This window comes from Canis lupus, chromosome 36 (assembly GCF_048164855.1).
Source record: "Canis lupus baileyi chromosome 36, mCanLup2.hap1, whole genome shotgun sequence".
Classification (NCBI taxonomy): domain Eukaryota; kingdom Metazoa; phylum Chordata; class Mammalia; order Carnivora; family Canidae; genus Canis; species Canis lupus.
Genome location: NC_132873.1, coordinates 7,558,998 through 7,579,146, shown reverse-complemented (window position 1 = coordinate 7,579,146; position 20,149 = coordinate 7,558,998). Strand labels below are relative to the sequence as shown.

Below are 20,149 nucleotides of genomic sequence, written 5' to 3'. Positions count from 1 at the left end.
CTCTCAGGACCCCAAACAATGACTACGCTATTTCACACTACGCTTGCCCCTTCTGAACACGGAGCTCCCTGGAAGCGAACCCCAGGAAGAATAAGGGAGGCAGGCCAACCTGTTAATCTCTTCCAGACTCATTTCCTCTTTTCCGTTAGGTCCAAAAACGGTGCCTCTCTGCACCCCCACCACCACTGCCACCATGCATTTCATCCTTGTTCCACCTCTATGTGCTCCACCGCTGACCTGAGTAGGAGATGGTTTCACCTCTTTGTCGAGTTATCCACGTGTCTCACAGCTCTTCTGTTTCCAGCTGTCTAAACTCCCAGGCCAACATCTATTGCTTTTCACTTGGTCTTCAGCAGCAACAGAGAAACCTTCTCTGACTAATTGGGGGAAAGGTAGCACATTCCCCCTGACTTGTCTCTCTGAAATGGCACCCTACACACTAGCTGCTTTTAAGCACACATTTTTTTTTCTTGTAGCCAATATTACTAGAATTCACCTGCAACCCACTGTCTGTGTGTTCTTGATCTCCATCAGCTTCTCTGATGGCTGGGTTAGATTGGGAAACTCCTGGAGGGCAGGGCCACATCAGCCCTGTGTCTCCAGACCCTGCTCGGCAGAGCAGCAGGTATAGGTAGGCACTTACTTAATAAAGACTTTTGATGATGGAAACAGAGGAGCAGCGCTCTGAGCCTAGAGGATTGTGAGTGCACAAGAGGCAATCTGCTACCACCACCAGACCACCGTCACAGCAGTCCTGCCAGGGACTAGACTGGGAGCTGGGGCACACTGTTCCTTTTAAATGAGGCAGGAGGAGCACTGTCTTGCCTCTGAGATAGTAACAGCAAGACACTGTGACAGCATGGCTCTAACCATGTTGGCTGATCTGATGCTCAGAATGACCATCAGTTGGGGCCTATCATTATTATCCCTTCTTGCAAAGGAAGAACGTGAAGCACAGAGAAGCTGTGCCACTTGTCCAGGCCTCGAACTGGGGCCATCTGGCTTCAGAGACCTCAGCTTACCCACCACGGTCCGTCGAAGAGAACCAGTGCATCTTCAGCCAGAAAGAGAGAGAGAGAAGAGCTGCCAGCTGGGCTCTTGTTCTACACTTCCACGGATCCTTGACCCCTGTCCAGCCTGAATGAATGGCTGAGAGGAGGGGAGTGGCTACTCAGTCAGCTTTCCAGCATGGAGCCAAGTTGGCTCTCAAAGCATTTATTCACACACCATCCGTCTGCCTCCTCCTGTCTTCTCTTCTGTTTCTCAAACACACTAAGCTCGTTCACACTTAGGTCTTTGAACCTGCTATTTCCTCCACCTGGAATGCTTTTCCCCCAGGCCTGCATATCAGTGGGTCCTTCTCATCGCAGAGAGGCCAGCTCAGATGGCACATTCTTGGGAAGGCTGTCCCTGATCACTCTTTCTAACGTAGCTGCATCTTTCCCAAACCCTCCCTTTCATTCTGGTCTGACTCATTATCCTGTTTGACTTTCATCAGGGTACTCAACACCATCTGAAATCGCTCTATTTGTCTAGGAGTCTACTGGTACGTTTCTGCATCTCTACTAGAATGTCAGCTTCAGGAGAGCCAGAGGCCTCACTTGTTCACTCCTGGATATTCAGTGCCTGGAACAGGATCCGACACACTGTAGGTGCCTAATAAACATTTTTAAAGTAAATGCATGCATGAATGAATGAGTGTAAAGTCCACCATAGGCACATGTGAAACTGGAATTAGTTGGACCCTCCCAGTTGCCCCTTATCTTATACAAGCTCTTGTCAGGAAGAGATCGAATCTTCATCTGGGGCAGTCTTTTAGCCCCTGGAGCAGCAGGCAAATGACTAGGGAGCTGTTTGGTTCCTTTGTTTGGGCAAAGAAAAGTCCAAGACATTCAGCTACTGAGATTGCAGACTGCCCTCCCTTCAGAGCCACATGTGCACAATTGCTGGAGCGCTTACTCCCTGAAGAGAAAACAAAATACAGACATCTCAGGTCTTCACTTTCTATTTGTATTTCTGTCTCTCTCTTCTTACTCTAGAGGGTTTTCCCCAGCTCCCCTTTGTTGCCCTTCCTCACTGAAATCCTGTAAAGAAAATTATGTTAAAAAATGGGAAAATATGTTCACATCTAACACATGCTACTCTTATTACTACTATAGCACAATCTCATTAAAAATCTCCAGGCTTCTGCACGAATAATGCAACCCCCGCAAATATAGTCATCATATGCAGGAAGTGCTCAACCCAGTCCAGTCTTAATGCCAACATGATGCCCCTGTTCCTTCCACATAATACTAGAGCCCATTCCTTTTATTGGTGTTAGCTCTTTTTATTCAGTGCTTTATTTAAGACACACCTTTCATTAAAAGAATGAACAAGAAAGGCAGGCTCCTAACCTCTGCCCAGACCCTGAATCACGTGCAGGTATTTCACAATATTCCTAATGATCCCTTTCTTCTTCTTCTTCTTTTCAACAAAATACTGCTTTTCCATTTCAAAATACCTGCCATTATATTTTAATCCCTTTCAAGATGTTTTCAGGCTCATTATCTTCTGAATTCTCCCAACACACTTACAAGGAAAAAAGGAGGACAGAAAAAGGTGCCTCTAAATCACAGAAGTTGCAAAAGGGGCCCAGAGGCATAAACCGATTTGAAGTTCACACAGTGAAATACCATCCAGAACAGGCTCCAAGTCCTGCTGTTTTCTAGAGACAAGGGTGTTTTTGCCAGAAGCCACAGTCCCAGCAGCCCCTGTGACATGCAGACCTAAGCCAATCCATATGGGAGAAAACAGCTTAAGAAGTTCAGAAGCTAACTAATTCTTTATTTTAAAAAAGATTAGTGTCCTGACCAGGGCAAAATGCTGACCAGGAGCGCCCCAAAGTGAGGCCTCACTCTTGCTCTCAGCCAAGCCACTCCACCTTGTGCCCACCGATGGAAGTGGAGAGAACAGCTGGAAGGACAATGAGCAGGCAGGTGCTCTGGACCTCCTCACCTAACGAGTCCTCACCTCTGGGAGGACTTCATTTGAGACTTCAGTAACCTTAGTCACAAGAAGGAGTAACCCAGCCCTTAGTCCCTCAGAATCATCTATTCACACTGAGATCTATGTCACCTCCTCTCATAATGCCCAGGCTGTGACCCGAGTCATCATCTGTCCCTGAAGTACATTGCTCTTTCAGAGCAGAGATAAAATGAATGAAAATGTCAGCTATGCTCGTCTCTTGCAGAGCAAAGCCTCAGCAAGAGCCAGAGCCCCTCGGGATCACCGGCATGGCATCCTACTGCTCTGCCGCTTGTTCAAGAAGCACCCAGAAGTCTTCCCTCCACTTCTGGGAAGTTACTGAAAAAGTGGCTGATGCAACCCCAGAACTCTGACCAAGATGCAATCTAATGTTCTTTCTCCAGCATCACTAACTCAGATTTTCAGGTGAGTCTTTTCTATCTGGGATTCTGTAGGAAGTGTTGCCATAATTCATGAGACTCTAGGAGAATGTCCACATGCTGTCTCCAGCCTCTAGCAGACACTAGATTGGAAGTGGAGCTGGAAGTGCTGGGGTGAGGCTATCTGCGAAAATCTGAATGAACAGAGAGGGAGGACCTTCAGACTTAGGAAGACTGGTCCATGATTGTACTTGGCATCCCCCATCCTGGATGGGGAGAGTTTCTGGGATATTCTAAGTTGCTTCAGGCCTGAGAAGGGGAGTAGATATGACAAGATTCCCTACTTCCTTCTCCATATCCTTTAAACCCATTCTCAACCTGCTTATGTATTTGTTTTCCTAGGAAAAACCTGAGTCGGTCAAGAAGTGTCTTAGCAAACTGTAGAGTCTTCTTGGACCTAGAATCTCTTCCCATTTCTTCCTTAATGACTAAAACATACTGCTGAGGATGTCAGTGTTAAATAGGAAGGGGGTAGCTCGACGTGAAATAATAGGGTCAGGCTTGCTGTGTAGGGAAAGGGGAGACGGTCTCTGCACATTTTCCTCTGAAGAGGGAAGAAGTTTGAATCGGGGACTGACAATGGGCTGGGAGAAATGTCAGTGACAACAAATCAGATAAAAAGATATCTTTGGCCACAGAGTTCCTTCATTTTATCACTTTCAACTTCTGAATCTTCTATTCTGAGGATGCTCATGGAATTTCTGGATGAACTTGAAGACGCTAGCATTGGGGAGAAAATGCAAAAGCTGGGGGTACCACTGAGCCACCAAACAGGCTCTACCAGGAACCAGACACCTTTCAGGCAAACTTAACCACCAGAAACATCAAGGAGGAGCCCTTTAAATGTATATTCCTCACACCAGAGACATCACAATGGTTCCCCAGGGCAAGCAGGCGAGTAGGAATCTGCCAGACCTGGAGACACCATAAGGCAGCGGGAAAAGGGAAAAAGGGTCTCACCTGTTCCGGCCCCTGGAAGCAGATGCGGCATAGTGGGGTCCTCATGCCACTGTCCAGGCTGCTGCCCAGTGAGTAGCAATCCTCAGCCTTCCCCTTACAGAAGTCATCTGAGGAGGCACTGCTGAGCAGCGAGGTGGGTGGCTCTGTGGCTGGGCCACCCCAGTCATCTTCCACAGAAGAAGGTGGCAAAGGTGGTGCAGGTGGCAGAGGAGTGGTCTCCCTGCCCACCCCTTCTCGAGGGCCCCTCCAGCCTGCCCACCCCCCGGCACCCAGAGCCGGAAGGGTGTTGTTGTTGGCGGCCAAACTGGGGGGCTGGGGGTCGCCGTGCATGGGCAGGGGCGCTGGAGGGGGGCGCCGCAGTAGGAAAACCTTCAGGTCATTGAAGAGCATGCGGCAGCGGCACTTGAGGAGACCCTGGTGGCGCAACATCTGGGGAGCCGGGGCACACAATCCACAGCGGTACCAGGCACAGCAGCAACAGCAGCAGCACCACCACCACCACCAGAGCAGCCCACTCAGGGGCATCAGCATGTGCCCAGTGGAAGCAGAGAGCCCAGGAGGGGCAGCTGGAGTCTTTTCAGAGGAAGATAGTAGAATGGTTTTGAGGGGGGTCCACAGCAAAGCTGTGTTGTGGGGGGGGATCTGCTTTCTCACTGGCTCCCTTTACACCCCCTCAGAGTAGCAAATCAGTTGCCCCCAAGACTGAGAACTGTGAGTCACTGGCTCTAAACTCTCCCTGGAAAGCCCGACGACAACAACAACAAAAAAGGTTTTCTTGCTTACCCCTTACCCCCCACCAACCTTAGCTTTGCTCAGGGTGTCTCCTTGTTGCCTTTGACTTGGGGACACTGGTCGGAGAAGGGAATAAAAAAAAATGTTGAGGGAGGTGCTGTTGGGGCCTTGAGATCAAGATCGAGTTGTCAGAAAGTTTCCCAGGAGAAGATTTTTGGGTTCTTCTCAAATTCCTAGGCAGTGGAAAATCTCTTGTGTTTTGTATAAAAGGGTGGGGAAGATTGTAAGTCGAATTTGGAGTGGACTGAGCTTGGCTTAGGGCAAAACAGCTCCGTAAAAAATTGGGTACTGCATGTGCAGAGAGAAAAGAGAGTTTTCCTCAGGTAGCAGGAGATGGGTTGTGGTGGGGGGGGGGCGGGGGTTACAGTGGGGAGGAGAGGAGGTTGGGAGAAGTTTTAATTCTCCTGGGCAGAAAACTGGGGCAATTAATCCCCAGAAGCACCAGAGTTGCTTTTAAGAGAGCAGTTGGATGGGGGAGGGAGGATTGCAGGTGAAATTGGGCGAGGGGCTTGTGCTTTGCCTCTGCAGCCAAAAGGCTGCACAGAAGAGGAAAAAGCCAATTAGGGGAATAGAAGTAGGGAAATAATGGGCTGGGGAGGGGGAAAGAAAGGGAGGGGAAAAAGAAAAGATCCTTTAACCCTTGAAGAGCCGCTTCCTTCCTGAGCATTAAGATCCTGGCGAGAGGAAGGGTGTGTGTGCAGGGGCCGGGAGGCAGAGGGGGTAGAGAGACGGGGCGTGTGGGGAGAGGCGGGAGGAGGGAGTCGTTACATGGTCTCAGCCCCCGGCCCACCCCTGCGGCAGTCGGCAAATCCGCGGCCCCTTCGCCTTGGCTCCATCAAAGGTCCCTTGGGGCGGGGGGCAAAGGCCGGGGGAAGGGCAGATGCGGGCGGGTGAGCGGCCTCGCCTTCTCCTCCGCTCCTGGGCCGTGGTCGCCCTCCTCCTGCTGCTCCGAGTCCGCCCGCGGCCGCCGATGCTGCTGTGGCGGCGGCAGTGGCTGCTGCTCGGCGTCCCGGTGTCCCCGGGGCGGGGGCTGCTCCGGCTCGTCCTCTGGCTGCTGCTCGCCGTCCGGCGCGGCCGCGACTCCCGGCTTCATGATCCTCCTCCTCCTCCTCCTCCTTCCCTGGGGGCAGGCTCTGAGCCCCCGCGCCCGGGCCGCGCTGCCATGCAACCAGAGGCGAGGCAGGCGTAGGGTGGGGGCGGCCGGGGAGGGGGGGGGGCAATAAAAAAAATGAAATAAAACTAGTGGAAGAAGAATAATGATTCGGTTCTCAAATAATCAGGAAAGAGTGCTTCTGGAGGGGTGGGGTGGAGGAGGGCGGCTGCGGGGCCTCACGGCAGCTCTGCCCCCGCTCCCCCCACCAAGGGCGGCCTCGGTCGGCTCTCTGCCCCCCCACGCCCCTCCCTCCTCTCCGCTGCCTCCGGCTGGTTGGGCTCGCTGTTGCTACCTCCCGGCAGATGCAACGAGGTAAGGCTTGTTTGCGGTGCCAGTTGCAGGTGGGGAGGGGGACGAAGCAGCGTGGCCGAGGTGGGAGACAGCCAGCACTTGGCTCCGGCTTGGTCCTCGCGACTCCTCAACGCCGAATATATGAATCTATCTCTTATAAAAGGCGAGAGGAAGCAAATCAGATTCCAGGCTGCTGCCAGGTGTTGTCTCGTCTTCCGCCGTTGCTCAGCACCCGCCGCCGCGACTGCTGCCCCCCTGGCTCGGGTCCCAAAGGGGTGGTGCTGGAAGGGAGGTGGCGGGGCGGTGAGCTGACCGTCCGAGGAGGGGAAACAAGGCTCTTGCAGCGGAGAAGGCGCTCAGCTACCCCCGCCGCCGCCGCCGCCGCCGCGGCCGCCGCCGCTGCATTCAGCACCCCGGGCGAGTGGACAGCTCCCACCCAGACCCCGCGCGTCACGCAAGTAGGGGCCTGACGCAGACGCCGCGGAGGGATGGAGGAGGGAAGGGGGCCAAGAGGGAAAAGGAGAGGGAGAGAGGGAGAGGAGGAGAACCGCTCGAGGGAAGGGGATGGGGAGGGACCAAGGGAAAGGGAGGAAGGAGGCTAGGGAGGGATTTAGGGAGGAAGGGAGGAGGGAGCGAGAAAGAGAGAAAGGCAAGTGGGGTGGAAGGGAGCAATTCAGGGTACATTTCTCCCCAGCCGGAAAGTATCCGTGTGGATAGTAAGGTTGCAGAATTTCTTTCCACTGTGCACTATCACCAGCCCTCTCAACGCGCATTCCCAGAGCCTTCTACATCTCAGCCAGAGTCCATTTTCCTGCTCATAAGCATTTTAAGCAGATATTAATCTGCAGGCTCTGGAAAAGATAAAGTTTTGTGATTCTCTCACTAACGCTGGGACTCGGTGGAGACTAAGTCCCTCGTGACTAAGAACTCGGGGGGAGGGGGGATGCTTCCAAGAGGGAGGGGGATGCCAGCACCATATTTGCCAGTTTCATCCAGATTATAAGCTCCAACGGGCAGGACTGTTTGTTTGTTTGTTTGTTTGTTGTTTTGGTCGATTTTAATCCTAGGTGCCCAGGTCAGTAGGTGGCACATCATACGTGCTCAATACATATTTGTTGAATGGAATATGGCCACCATCACCATCACCAAAGTCATCATTACTCCAAGCTATAGACTTCTTCCAACTGTGAATCGTAAGAACCCAGAGCAATATTATAGCCCCGTCCTAACCTATAGCTCCAGCCCTCCCACCCTCCAAGCCTTTCACCGAGCTGCTGACAAGAGGTAATTTGAAATGGATTTCAGTTTCTTCTCTTATTTCTGTTTCTGACTCATCTCACTCTACCTCATCCTTCTCAAGGAGTTTCTGGAGAGTAGAATGGTATCCCCAAATGTGAAAAGCAAAATAAAGAAAACTTAAAGTGGTCATAACAAAAACTTAGTACTTACAGCTGTAGACTTTGGTCATTTAAAACTTAAGCTTACTTTCTTGCATTTCTTCATAACCTCTCTCCCCCTCCAATGCATACACACCTCCAGGGTCATAGACTTGGGCAAGCTATCCCAATGAATCATCTACACAGCTGTGGTAATGCCTTTAGAAATATTGGAGCCATAGACAGAAAAGCATGCAAAATCTCTGCACCAAAATATCACTGGCATGAAGTTCAGCCCTATGAATCATAAGAAAACTACCCCTTTGCTGCCATCTCCTTGAACGATTTATTCCTACAAGCTCTAAGGAGCAAGGACCTAAGTCTGGGTCTTGATTAAGCCAGGGTGGCTGCTTGTATGAATCACGCCTCGGCACCCACCATGGATGCTGACACCTGGCCCAAGGTAAGTGGTTGGAAGAGGATACTACAAAAATAACTACAAAATAATATGTGTATTACTGATATCAGCACACCCACTCTGCTGCAAAAGAGAATTTCTTTGTTGCGAAAATCCATCTGCTCTCAAAGAAAATTCTCTGTGCACCACATCACCCTATGCCTGACTCTGTCATTGTGCAAATTACACTCTGTAATAATGATCTCATCATATATTCATCTCCCTCTATAAGACACACAGCTCCTTGAAGGCAGGGACCAGTATTTACATTTGTATCATTAGCATATAGCACAGCACCTAAAGCCTAGTGGGTGATCAAGAAAAGGAATGCTGAATGGAAAAACGGCCTCTTTGTTTCAGTGAAGCTACCCTATTTCTCCCCTACAATCTAAACACATTCATGAGCGTGCTCTCATATATAACTGAATATCTGCTTTAACTAAAATTGAACTTCAGTGTCTTGTAAAATACTACTTATAAAATACTAGTTTCAAGTGTGTCATGCAAGTGATTTGGGGCAGAAGATAGAAGAGCCATATGAAACCTATACTCAGAGTTAGGGAAAGCAGTGGTATCCATAAGATTGTCTTTCCCAACCCTTCCATGGAAAGGAAAAAGATTTCTGGAAACAGAAAGCTGCTAAGGACAGGGAGCAACAATGAGCTGTCTTCAGAAAGACTGGAAAGCTTGAGGACTCTGTTTTGAATATAATCCTGAAAAGCACCTCACTGAGTTAGAGTCTCCTTATGCTGTTGATGAAACAATGGTTGTGAGCCTCATGAGTAAAAGCCACAGCAAAGAAAATGTTAGATCAATGGGTCTCCATTCAAGTATTCAAAAAATATTTTACTGAACACCAATCACAGGCAAGGCATTGTGTTGGAGGATGGCAACACAAAAATGGATTCGTTGGAATTGCATCCTCAAGGGTCTAATACTATAAATATGTACATAATCATAATAAAAGGTACAAAATAATGAGTGCTACAAAGGTATAAAAAGTTTGGGGAGTGTTTAAAATAAGGAGGTAACTATGTTTATGGCTTGGCAGCAATTGGGGGAGGTGAGGAGAAGCAGAGACACCAGAGCTCCAAGAAAGCCTTTTTCAAAAAGTGACATACAAACTGGGTTAAGATATGTAGAATTCAGAGGAGGGGATGCTGAATATTTTAGTTCTTCCATTTGACTGGAGTAGTAGGTGCTTGAAATTAAGTAGCTGGAAGTCAAGTCTGAAAGGTAGGCTGGAGCCAGATCACAGAAGGCCCTGAATGCCAAACTGGGAGAAGATTTACTCATTGACCAGTTACTTGTTTTAATGGTTTTAAAGATTTGGAGCTGAAGGTGAAGGGCAGTAATAAACTTTATCTCTGAGCAGGTTAATTAACTGGACGGGATTTCATTGCTAACAGGTGAAAACCAATCAATATTTTTCATTTCATGCCAGAAAGTTCTCAGCTCCTTAATAGATTTATTCTTTTAAACAAGGTTGTTTTTCAGATATATTTCATTAAATACAGAGATGCTGGGATCATGTGAATTAGAAGGGTAGAAGAATGAGAGGCTCCAAGTAATAGTCTTCAGGAATAAATATTAGGAGATGAAGATTTCAGAAAAGACTTATTATGGTGGCCATTGCATTTGCTTCTCCAATTAGGGGAGTCCTAAAGTGATCCCATGCTAACTGCTGTTGTTTCTTCTTTATCTAGACAGACAGTACTCAGGATAGAAGACATTTTACAGAGGCTAGGGGTGGGGGTGGGGGTGAGAGGTGGGGGAAGAGGTCCAGAAAGAGCAGGTGGCTCTGTGCCCAAGATCTCACGGTAAAGTAATTGTCAGACAAGGGCTAAAACTTCTACATCTTCTGATCTTCAGTACAGTTTGCTTTCCACTCAATCAGTCGGATCTCTTCAAATGTATAGTTCCCCAAGAATAATTGCAGAATTACAGTTATGGAAATTATTAATAGCTACCATGTACTAAGCCACACACCTTCTTCATACATACTAGAAACACCTGTGCATTTAGAATTAAATATAGAAATTCTTAGGTGCCACCTAAGTCTACTGAATAAGAATTTCTTCGGGAGAAACTGAGAATATGCATTTTAACAAATGCTTTACCCAAGTGATTTATTTATTTTCAAAACTCCTTAGGTAGTAGGTTTTTTCCACATTTTTGGGGTAAGAAAACTGAGACTCAGAGAAACTAAGTCTAAGATGTTGCATTTGGTGAACCCCAAACCTGTGATTCTAACACCAAAGCTGATAGACCTCTCTCACCATAAAGTCTATGCTCTTCTTTAAGACACAACAATGCCTTTTAAATTATTTTTCCATGTCACATAGAATCCCCACACAGTTATTATCTGTCTGCCATATTGTGTCCCATGCTCAAAAGTCAGGCTAAGGCAGTAGAAGGTGGCTTCTAAAAGGGTTCGCAATGGGGACGCCTGGGTGGCTCAGTGGTTGAGCATCTGCCTTTGGCTCAGGGCGTGATCCCAGGATCCAGGATAGAGTCTCACATCGGGGTCCTTGCATAGAGCCTGCTTCTTTCTCTGCCTAGGTCTCTGCCTCTCCCTCTCTCTCTCTTTCTGTGTCTCCTATGAGTAAATAAATAAATAAATAAAATCTTTTTAAAAAATAAAATAAAAGCTTTCACAATGATCCCCATCTCTTGGTAGTCAAGCCCTTGTGTAATCCTCTCCTTTTGTGGGCTGGACCTAGTGACTTGCTTCTAGTAAATAGAATACAGCAGAAGTGATGGCATATCACTTCAGAGATCAGCTTAAAAAAGACTGACTTTCAGCTTGCTTTCATTTTCTCTCCAGCTCTTCTCACTTGCCTACTCTGATGGAAACCAGCTCCCATGTTGTGAGCTGCGCTATGGAGAAGCCTATGTGGCAGGGAACTGAGGATAGCCTCCAGCCAACAACCAGCAAGGGACCAAGGCCCTTAGTCCAACAGCCCATGAGGAACCAAATCTAGCCAACAACGATATGAGTGAGCTTGGAAACGAATCCTTCCCCAGTTGAGCCTTGAGATGACTATAGCTCTGGCCAACATTTTGGCTACAGCCTCATGAAAGAAGCTGAGCCAGAAGACACAGCTTAGCTGTGCTTGAATTCCTGACCTACGTAAACTATGAGATAAACCTAGTTGTTTTAAGCCCTCTGTACCTTATCACAGCCCCCACCCCAACACACATACAGAAACATCTGCCTCTTAACCAGAGTCCATTTCTCAGAATGTAAGGAAATCCATGAGAATTTGAGTAGATATCCATCTGTAAACCTTGGAAGAAATAAAATTTTGGGAATCCTTCACTGAACCTGAAGACTTGGGAGACTAAGCCCCTCGTGAAAAGGAAATACTTCAGACAGGAAGAGAGATGCTAGCTAGCATCATTTTCTTCCATTTCCTCTTCTAGAATTTAAGATATGTGGGGCAGAGATTTTTTTTTGGGGGGGGAGTCCATTTCATTCCCATATGCCTAGGTCATAGACAGTACATAGTAGGTGCTCAATACTTACTTGTTAAATGGATTATGACCATCATCACTATCAACAAAGTCAAAACTCCAAGCCATAGACCTCTTTCAATAGTGGATCACAAGAATCCAGAGCAATTATTACAGCCTCATTTAACCAATAGCCCAGGCTCCTCCTTATCTAAGCCTTTCACTGAGCCACTGGTAAGTGGTCATTTGAAATGGATTTCAATTTTCTCTTCTTATTTTTTTTAATATTGTATCTATTTATTTGACAGAGAGAGCGCAAGCGCACAAGCAGGGGGAATGGCAGGCAGAGGGAGAGGGAGAAGAAGGCTCTCCAAGGAGCAGCGAGATCAATGTAGGACTTGATCCCAGGACCCTGGGATAATGACCTGAGCCAATGGCAGACACTTAACTGACTGAGCCACCCAGGAGCCTTTTCTATTTCTGCCCCTGACTCAGGTCACCCTAGCCCATCCTTCTTAAAGAGTTTCTACTGAACAAAAAGGTGTGCCAAGTGTGAGAAACACACTAAGTTTGGGGGTAATTTCTTACACAGCAATTGATAACACATATATAGGGGTTCTGAGAACATCAGTCATTGTGCCCATGTTTTCTGTGCCCCAAGGCACTCTACTCAACCTCACATGAGAGTTTGATAATTCACAAGACAATGAAAGTATAAATGTGGCAATTCACCAGGAAAAAGTAAAAGTATTTTGTATGCTTAATTGGTGGAGTGAACTTGAGACCTAAGAGAGCTCCTCGAAGCCTAAGTATGACTCTAAGATGACCTGTGGTGCTTATCGAAAGTGCAGATTTCCCAGTAGACTCTTACCTCCAGAGATTCTGATTTCTTTGTCTATTATAGACTTGGGATATATATTTTCCACTAGTTCCTTGGGCAATTGCGAAACAGGTAGTACTTGAGTTCCACTGTGGAGAAGCTGGTTTAGAAGATAAAGCTCAAAGTCAGACTTCCACCCTCCAGTTACCAGCTGCTACAAGGGCAGGATAGCCAGGATAGCCACTCCGCTGCTAGGAGTTGATATTCTTCTCCAGACATGAGTGAGGAAAGAGCAAGTTCCAAATAAATATCAAAAAGAGGCAACATAATTATATGGAAAAGGTGCTGATCAGAGATTTGTGCGTTTACCACTGGAGTCCTGGATCATTCTCAGTGACAGGGATACAATAGGGAGCAAGATAGAAGGTCTTGCTCTCACAAAGTTCACATCCTAGTGTGGAAAACAGAGACATAGGCAGGTAATTAGTTAATTTCATATGGTGATAAGTCCTAGAAAGAAACTAAACAGGTGATGGGGCTACTAAGTAGCTCAGTCCCTTAAGCAACCAACTTGATCTTAGGGTCATGAGTTCAAGCCCCGTGTTGGACTCCACATGGACATGGGGCCTACATAATAATAATAATAATAATAATAATAATAATAGAAGCTAAACAGGACAATGTGATAGGGAATGACCCACTAGCCTGTGTGTAGACTGGAGGGAAATAGATGCTGAGGGTAAGGAAGGTTTCCTGAATTTAGACCTAAGACAGGAAGAGCTAATGCTATGAAGATCTGAAGGCAGTGTTCCAGTTAGAGAAGGAGCAGGCACAGAGCTTGAGGCAGGAATGATGCAGCTTGTTAGGGGAACAGCGAGAAGGCCAAAGTAACGGGAGGTTAAGGAATGAGAAGAGATGATGGAAGATGAAACCAGAGAGGAGGACAAGAGTTAAATCATGTAGAGACCATAATAATGGTGAGAGAGATTGCATTTAATTCTAAGTGAACTGTGAGGCCACTAAAGGATTTTGAGTAATAGATTTCTATTTTTAAAAGGTCACTCTGGTTGCCCAATAGGGAAAGAACTAGAGGTCGACCATTTCTTGAACATTTACAAGATGCCAGACCCTGTGCCAAGCATTTAGTATGCCTTATCTCATTTAATCTGCATCATAAAATTTATGGGTTAGAAATTACCATCTTTCTCATTTTATAGAAGAGGACATTGATGCTCAGAGAATTAAGCAACTTGCCCAAGATCAAACAGCTGGTAAGTGACTAGGTCATTAATACCAGTGGCCATCAGTATTTTGGATTCTCTTCCTCTTCCTGGATACATGGAAACTGTATTTCACCTCCCTTTGCAAGTGGGGAGGGTGAGAAATGCATAGTGAGTAGTGTTCTCAATGGGTTGTAATTTTAAGTGACAAGTCACTTCTGGGCTGACACATTTCAGAGCTGGCATGTGATCTTCAATCCTGATTCCTCTGCCTCTGCAGTCATGGTAGCATGTGTTGAGATGGGATGCCACAGGATTGAAGCAGCCTGCACTGCTGAGCACTGCATGAAGGCAGCTGCCCTGCAGAGTCACTCAGACCTGCACTGACTTGGTGGGACGGCAAAATAAACTTTTATTGTGTTAAGAAACTGGAAATATGGTGCTATTTGTTACTGCAGCATAACCTAACCATTTCAAGAATGGAAACAGACTCTTGGGTTATATAAACAGCTTGGCCACTAATCAACTGTGCGATTTCAGAGATGGGTTGTACTCTGGGTCTCAGTTTTCCAGTCAGTAAAACGTTAGCTTGGGATCAGAAGAGTGATGTGGTTCATTTCAGCTTTGCCATTCAGTGAAATAAACTGCAGTAGCCTGAATTTGAGCCAAGCTCTTATACGTTAGTGGAAAATAAGTCTCTGGTTTCCCTCTCACCACATGCCATGGTCACTTGATACCAGCTCAGCACTTCCTCTTCCTCTCTAAGCCTCCTGACTGGTGCCTGAAACCACCTGCATGGTCTCTTTTCCCTGCCACATCCTCAGCTCAGAGCCATCTGCTGGGGTTTACAGTTTGAGGATGCTCCTGGAGGGGAGTGACTGGCCAGCCTGCTCCACATCATCACAGCCCTCTTGCTCACCTCCTGTACCAATAACTGTTCAGGCTTCTCCAAGCTCTGTTTCTGGGAAGGCAATTTGTATTATTAAATATTCAAAAAGCCTGCAATGAGACAGTGGACATGGAAAGCAGAATCTGCTTCTCAGTTGTGCTGAGAGGGCAGTTACCTGCCCAGAGTCATCTTTGGACAAAGAAGGAAGTGGTCTCAGCTGAAGATTCCCCAGGCTCCACTGGATGTGCCTTTGATGTGTCCACCCCACATCTGGCCCCAGAACGTGAAGGCTTTTGTCCTTTGTGGGGACAAAGCCCTCCACCAACCAACCCTCTGTGGGAACATATTGTCTTATTCCACTGACCTGTGGCTATGCATGGAATCATAGGCTTCTGAGATGTACACATACATATGTAATCCTAAACAGAAATATAATCTGCACTTACACCACTAACCCCCCACTCAGTTCACACATGTACAATGATCCCCACACCCCGCAAACTTTAACCATGTGCATATAACCCATTTTAACAGAGAACTCACTTAATGCAACATGGCTTTAAAAAAAAGCCTATTTTAAATGGCTTGCGTGCACATGTAGATCGATAGCCAGACAGATAGAAATATTGATTTTTAGATACATACATAGCAATAATAAAACCTCGAATTTATATACCCTCCTTCTGGGGAATTCACAGGATATGTTGTCTCCCCTATGTGGAGAGCACAAAAGTTTATCTGTGTGTGAGATGTGAAACAGAATTAGTATAAACTGGAGAAAGCCCCTTAGTATCCTGATTTATGCCACCTTACACCTCCTACATCCCGAGTGTCTGGATTCATGTATCCTCCAAAATAGGGAAAACCTGAGCTCTGTAAATTATACCAAGAAGATGTATGTAATGTCACCCAGGTGCATGCTGTATCACTATATTCTAAACAATATTACTTGGAAATTTTAAAATTGTACCTTTACTTCTTGCAATATTTATCATTGCTAAACTTTTCAGATTAGATATAGCTATGAGTATAGAGAGCCGTTGTATGAGTATTTAATTGTGTAAAAATCCGTTAAGCTATCCATGTAAGATTTGTGTGCTTTACTATGTATAAGTAAATACCTCAGTATAAGAAAGTAAGAAAACACAAATTTGGGGATCCCTGGGTGGCTCAGCAGATTAGCACCTGCCTTCGGCCCAGGGCATGATCCTGGAGTCCCGGGATCGAGTCCCACATCAGGCTCCCTGCATGGAGCCTGCTTCTCTCTCTGCCTGTGTCTCTGCCCATCTTTCTCTGTGTGTCTCTCATGAATAAATAAATAAAATCTTAAAAATAAAAAAAACCCCACAAATTTGCCTCTTGAAATCCAGGATGCTTTCTCATAAACCAGAGTCAGGATAATAAAGGGTACTTAGTGTATGGGCGTGTCTCAGAATTCTGTTAGTGCTGATAAGGTGGGACCCTGAGTCCAGAATTTGGTAGTTCATGGTCATGTGACCCTGGCCACCTTACTTAACCCTTCTGTGCCTATTTCCTCACCTCTACACAAAATAGAACCAACCTTACAGCATGATATAAACATTAAATAAGAACATTAACGTAAAACACTTGACATAGTGTCTGGCACATAGTGAACGCTCAGTAACAGTTGGCTACTCCCATTATGGTTGTAGTGACCCCAAATTCCTTGTGCTGATATAGGCTGAGGTCCCTCAATGCATAACACTCTTTATATGCTGCAACTTCTGCCCCCCGACACAAGCATGAGCAAAAACAAAAAGGTTTATATATAATCAGAAACCTAACCAGTGAATTTATTGTCCTGGTTGTCCACCCCTATCCATAATAGCCAAATGAATAAATTTTGGGTTTTCAAATTTCCAGCTGGGCATCGTGTTTTCTAATATTCTTAGCAAACACTACAATCTCTTCCCATCACCAATTCCCTTACATTAACATGCTGGCACACCTCTGCTCTGCTTTTCTAATCTTGAGACTCTACCTCATGGTCCTGTCATCCAGCAATTCCCCTTTGTATACACCCCGGCAGTCATGTGCCCCAGAGAAACGAGCCCAGACAACATTCTCTTCCAATTCACTTATGTGGGTAACATGCATGTGAGCAGTGTGTGTGTATAGAATGAACAAAGCATGGGCTTTGTAGTAAGAAAGGCCTGGATGCTGCTCCTAGGCATGACTCTCAGGGCAATTCATGTGACGTCTCTGAGCCTTAGTTTCCTTATCTAGAAAATGAGGCCATGGATTCCCTACCTTAGAAGGTGTAACGGGAGTGGGCAGGAGCACACATATCAAGTAAGTGCCAAGCACAGTGCCTCGCATTAACACTACAGACCAGAAACATAGATTACTGCTAATTAGGAGGGGGCTTGCTGCAGATTCCTTGCTTAGGAGACAGTTTGAGTTCTGTTGGGCAGGATAACTTTTTATCAGCTAAAATAAGATTGCAGGCCTCCTTGAAAATTATCTTCTCTGAGCATTTTCATTGAAAGTTGGTCCTAGCTAGGACTGGCAAGATTTGTGCAATTCACACGTACTTGTGAAATTCAAGCACATTATCTCTTACTGACAAACCATAATGACTGTAATAAACAGGGAAGCCTCTGTTCTAATAAACAAGTAATTATAGTTGACAATAAATGTGTAAACATGATGCTAATTAGCAAATCCTCTCATAGTTGTTCCCAGTTTGGGGATCCATATACACATGCTTGGGAATATGGGGAAGACTGGGTGGTCCATGTTCTCACCATAGGTATAGGAATATGTGGGCAATTGGTGCCACCTTCCTTGTCAACCCTTCCCCCCACTCCCCACAGTAGAATTATCTTCTTCAGTGGAGAAAACAAGGTCATTTTAGCATCTTGGTTTCCAATGTAATCCCCTTAAACTCAGGTTTCCTAGTAACCTTGAGGGACTGTGATTTATTATACAAAGTGCCTTTAGATATGGGGACCCTGGCATCATTACCTGGGTTCTTTTCAAAACAAAGACAGGGCATGTCAATCTTGGGATTTCGGAATGGCAGTCAAAAGAAGGCTGAAAGAAGAAGCCAGCCGAGATTAATAAACAGTCTTAAACCAACAAATTGTCTTTATTGAGCCAAGAAGGAGAAAAGCAACACAGGGAGACAGTGACAGGAATGGAGGTTCTATCCTGCTTGCAGGCAGAAGGGCTATAGCTTGGAGCTTCTCTTCCAAAGCAGACAGTGTTCCCATTTATGCTTCCCTAGAGATGGGCTGCAAAATTATTTCCAATGAGGAGCAGCCACAATTAATTCCCTGGCCATGTGTAAAAATGCCAGAAGCCCTAGTTATAAACATTTTTCCAAGGAATCCTTTTATTTTCTCTATTATTTTTTTATTGATATAATGACCAAAAGAAAGACAGGCATGATTTTCTACTAATATCTTTCCTTCCTCTTTTATTCCTATACTAAGAGGGCTCATGAGTATCACATTCCTTTCTTACATCTCCTTTCTCTCTTCTTTCCAGGGTGACAACTTCTTCTTCTTTTTTTTTTTTTTTAAGATTTTATTTATTGATTCATGATGGACACACAGAGAGGCAGAGCTATAGGCAGAGAAGCAGGATCCTCGCAGGGAGCCCAATGCGGGACTCGATCTCTGGACCAGGATCAGGACCTGAGCAGGAGGCAGATGCTCAATAGCTGAGCCATCCAGGTGTCCCTAGAGTGACAACTTCTAAGAAGTCTTCTTGGATAAAGAGGCAGAAGCAGTATTGTCCAGCAGTTAAGGAAAACTTATTTGGTTCAGAAAGCCTTTTGGTTCAGAAAGACTTATTTGATCCCAGCTCCTCCACTGTTTCAGTCAGCTAGGCTAGGTTATGCTGCAGTAACAAATAGCACCATATTTCTAGTTTCTTAACACAATAAAAGTTTATTTTGCCTTCCCACCAAGTCAGTGTAGGTCTGAGTGACTCTGCAGGGCAGCTGCCTTCATGCAGTGCTCAGCAGTGCAGGCTGCTTTAATCCTATGGCATCCCATCTCAACACATTCTACCATGACTGCAGAGGCAGAGGAATCAGGATTGAAGATCACATGCGAGCTCTGAAATATGTCAGCACAGAAATGCCTTGTCACTTGAGGTCACAACCCATTGAGAACACTAGTCAAAGACCTTCCCAAATTGCAAAGGGAGGTGGGAAATACAGTTTTTCATGTATCTACAAGGGGGAAGAGAATCCAAAATATTGATGACCACTGGTATTAATAACTATAGCTACCAGCTGTTTCATCTTGTTACTTAACTATCTGAGCCTCAGTTCCCTCAGCTATAAAATAGGAACAATAATAGTATTTAACCCATAAGTTTGTTGTGCAAATTAAGTGAAGTAAAACATACAAACTGCTTGGCACAGTGTCTGACATAAGTGTTCAAGAAAAGGTAGGTAGCATTTTCAAATACAACATTGTTAGCACACTTTCTGCTTGCTTAGACAATTGGGTACAAATGTTGGCAGGGACTGGAAGCATTGGTCAAAGCATTGGTCATATTGGAATGTAGCCACTATAAGTACCATGACAGCAAGGAAGAATCAGTAGGAATAAATATCTGAATCTCTCCTCCCTCCCGTTCATCTCCTGGTGATGCCAACCATTGGCCAAACCCAACCATAAACCAGAGGAGGGGGCCTGGGTGATGCAGTTGATAGAGCCCAGTTCCAGGGCAGAAAAGTCATCTGAGGTTGGGGACACACAGAGCATCCCAGCTCTCCCTCTCTCTGAATACTTCTTAGCTACCACCTCCTCCACTCCCTCCCCCTTCTCTGCCTCTCCTGCTTTCACTTTGCCAGGCTGACTGAGCATCTCCTTAGGTGAAAAGTGCTGCTGGGATGGAGGTAATTAAAGCCACAGGACATCTACCTACCATGTCCAATGAAGAATTCACTGGCACTAGTCCAGAGTCTTCCTAGACAGTCCCATTGACCTCCCACTGCTGCTGTTGCTATTTTGAGTCCAAGTACAAACACAGTTCTTGCCTCTGAAGTCTCTTGATGAGAGGAGTGTGGGTGGTGGGCATCTGTTGTTTTCGCTGCCCAGCATCTATTTGCCTCATCTTGATTACTGTCCCCGGCTCTCTCTCTCTGCAGCATCACCCTTTCTTCCCCTACTCTCAGCTTCAGGTAAGGTTGACTCATCCTAGCTCAGAGGTGGAACATATGACCTAGACTTAAACCAATCATTGCACCTCATTCTTCTGTACACAGTAATTGGTTCAGAGATGGACATTACAATGAGATTTTCTTAG

General features: G+C 46.1%; 1 protein-coding gene and 2 long non-coding RNA genes across 4 annotated transcripts in view; 2 read left to right on the top strand and 1 right to left on the bottom strand.

The window, feature by feature from the left end:
* The window catches only part of MARCHF4 (membrane associated ring-CH-type finger 4), a 114,271-nt gene extending 107,053 nt beyond the window's left edge, over window positions 1-7,218 (bottom strand). Inside the window, exon 1 of the mRNA XM_072813498.1 lies at window positions 4,407-7,218. Within this exon, the coding sequence (XP_072669599.1) occupies window positions 4,407-4,937 (531 nt within the window). The 5' untranslated portion in view covers window positions 4,938-7,218. The remainder of the gene's footprint in view (window positions 1-4,406) is intronic.
* On the top strand, window positions 737-5,289 carry LOC140625841 (uncharacterized). 2 transcript variants are annotated; one of them, XR_012025130.1, is made up of 3 exons: window positions 2,068-3,432; window positions 3,789-4,474; window positions 4,782-5,289. It is a non-coding gene; the product is annotated as an uncharacterized lncRNA (long non-coding RNA). The 2 variants fall into 2 exon arrangements; XR_012025129.1 differs by having other exon boundaries at window positions 737-3,432; window positions 3,789-5,289.
* LOC140625843 (uncharacterized) lies at window positions 6,455-16,507 on the top strand. Its single transcript, XR_012025132.1, has 3 exons — window positions 6,455-7,100; window positions 7,710-7,926; window positions 11,303-16,507. It is a non-coding gene; the product is annotated as an uncharacterized lncRNA (long non-coding RNA).
* Window positions 16,508-20,149: the final 3,642 nt, after the last annotated feature.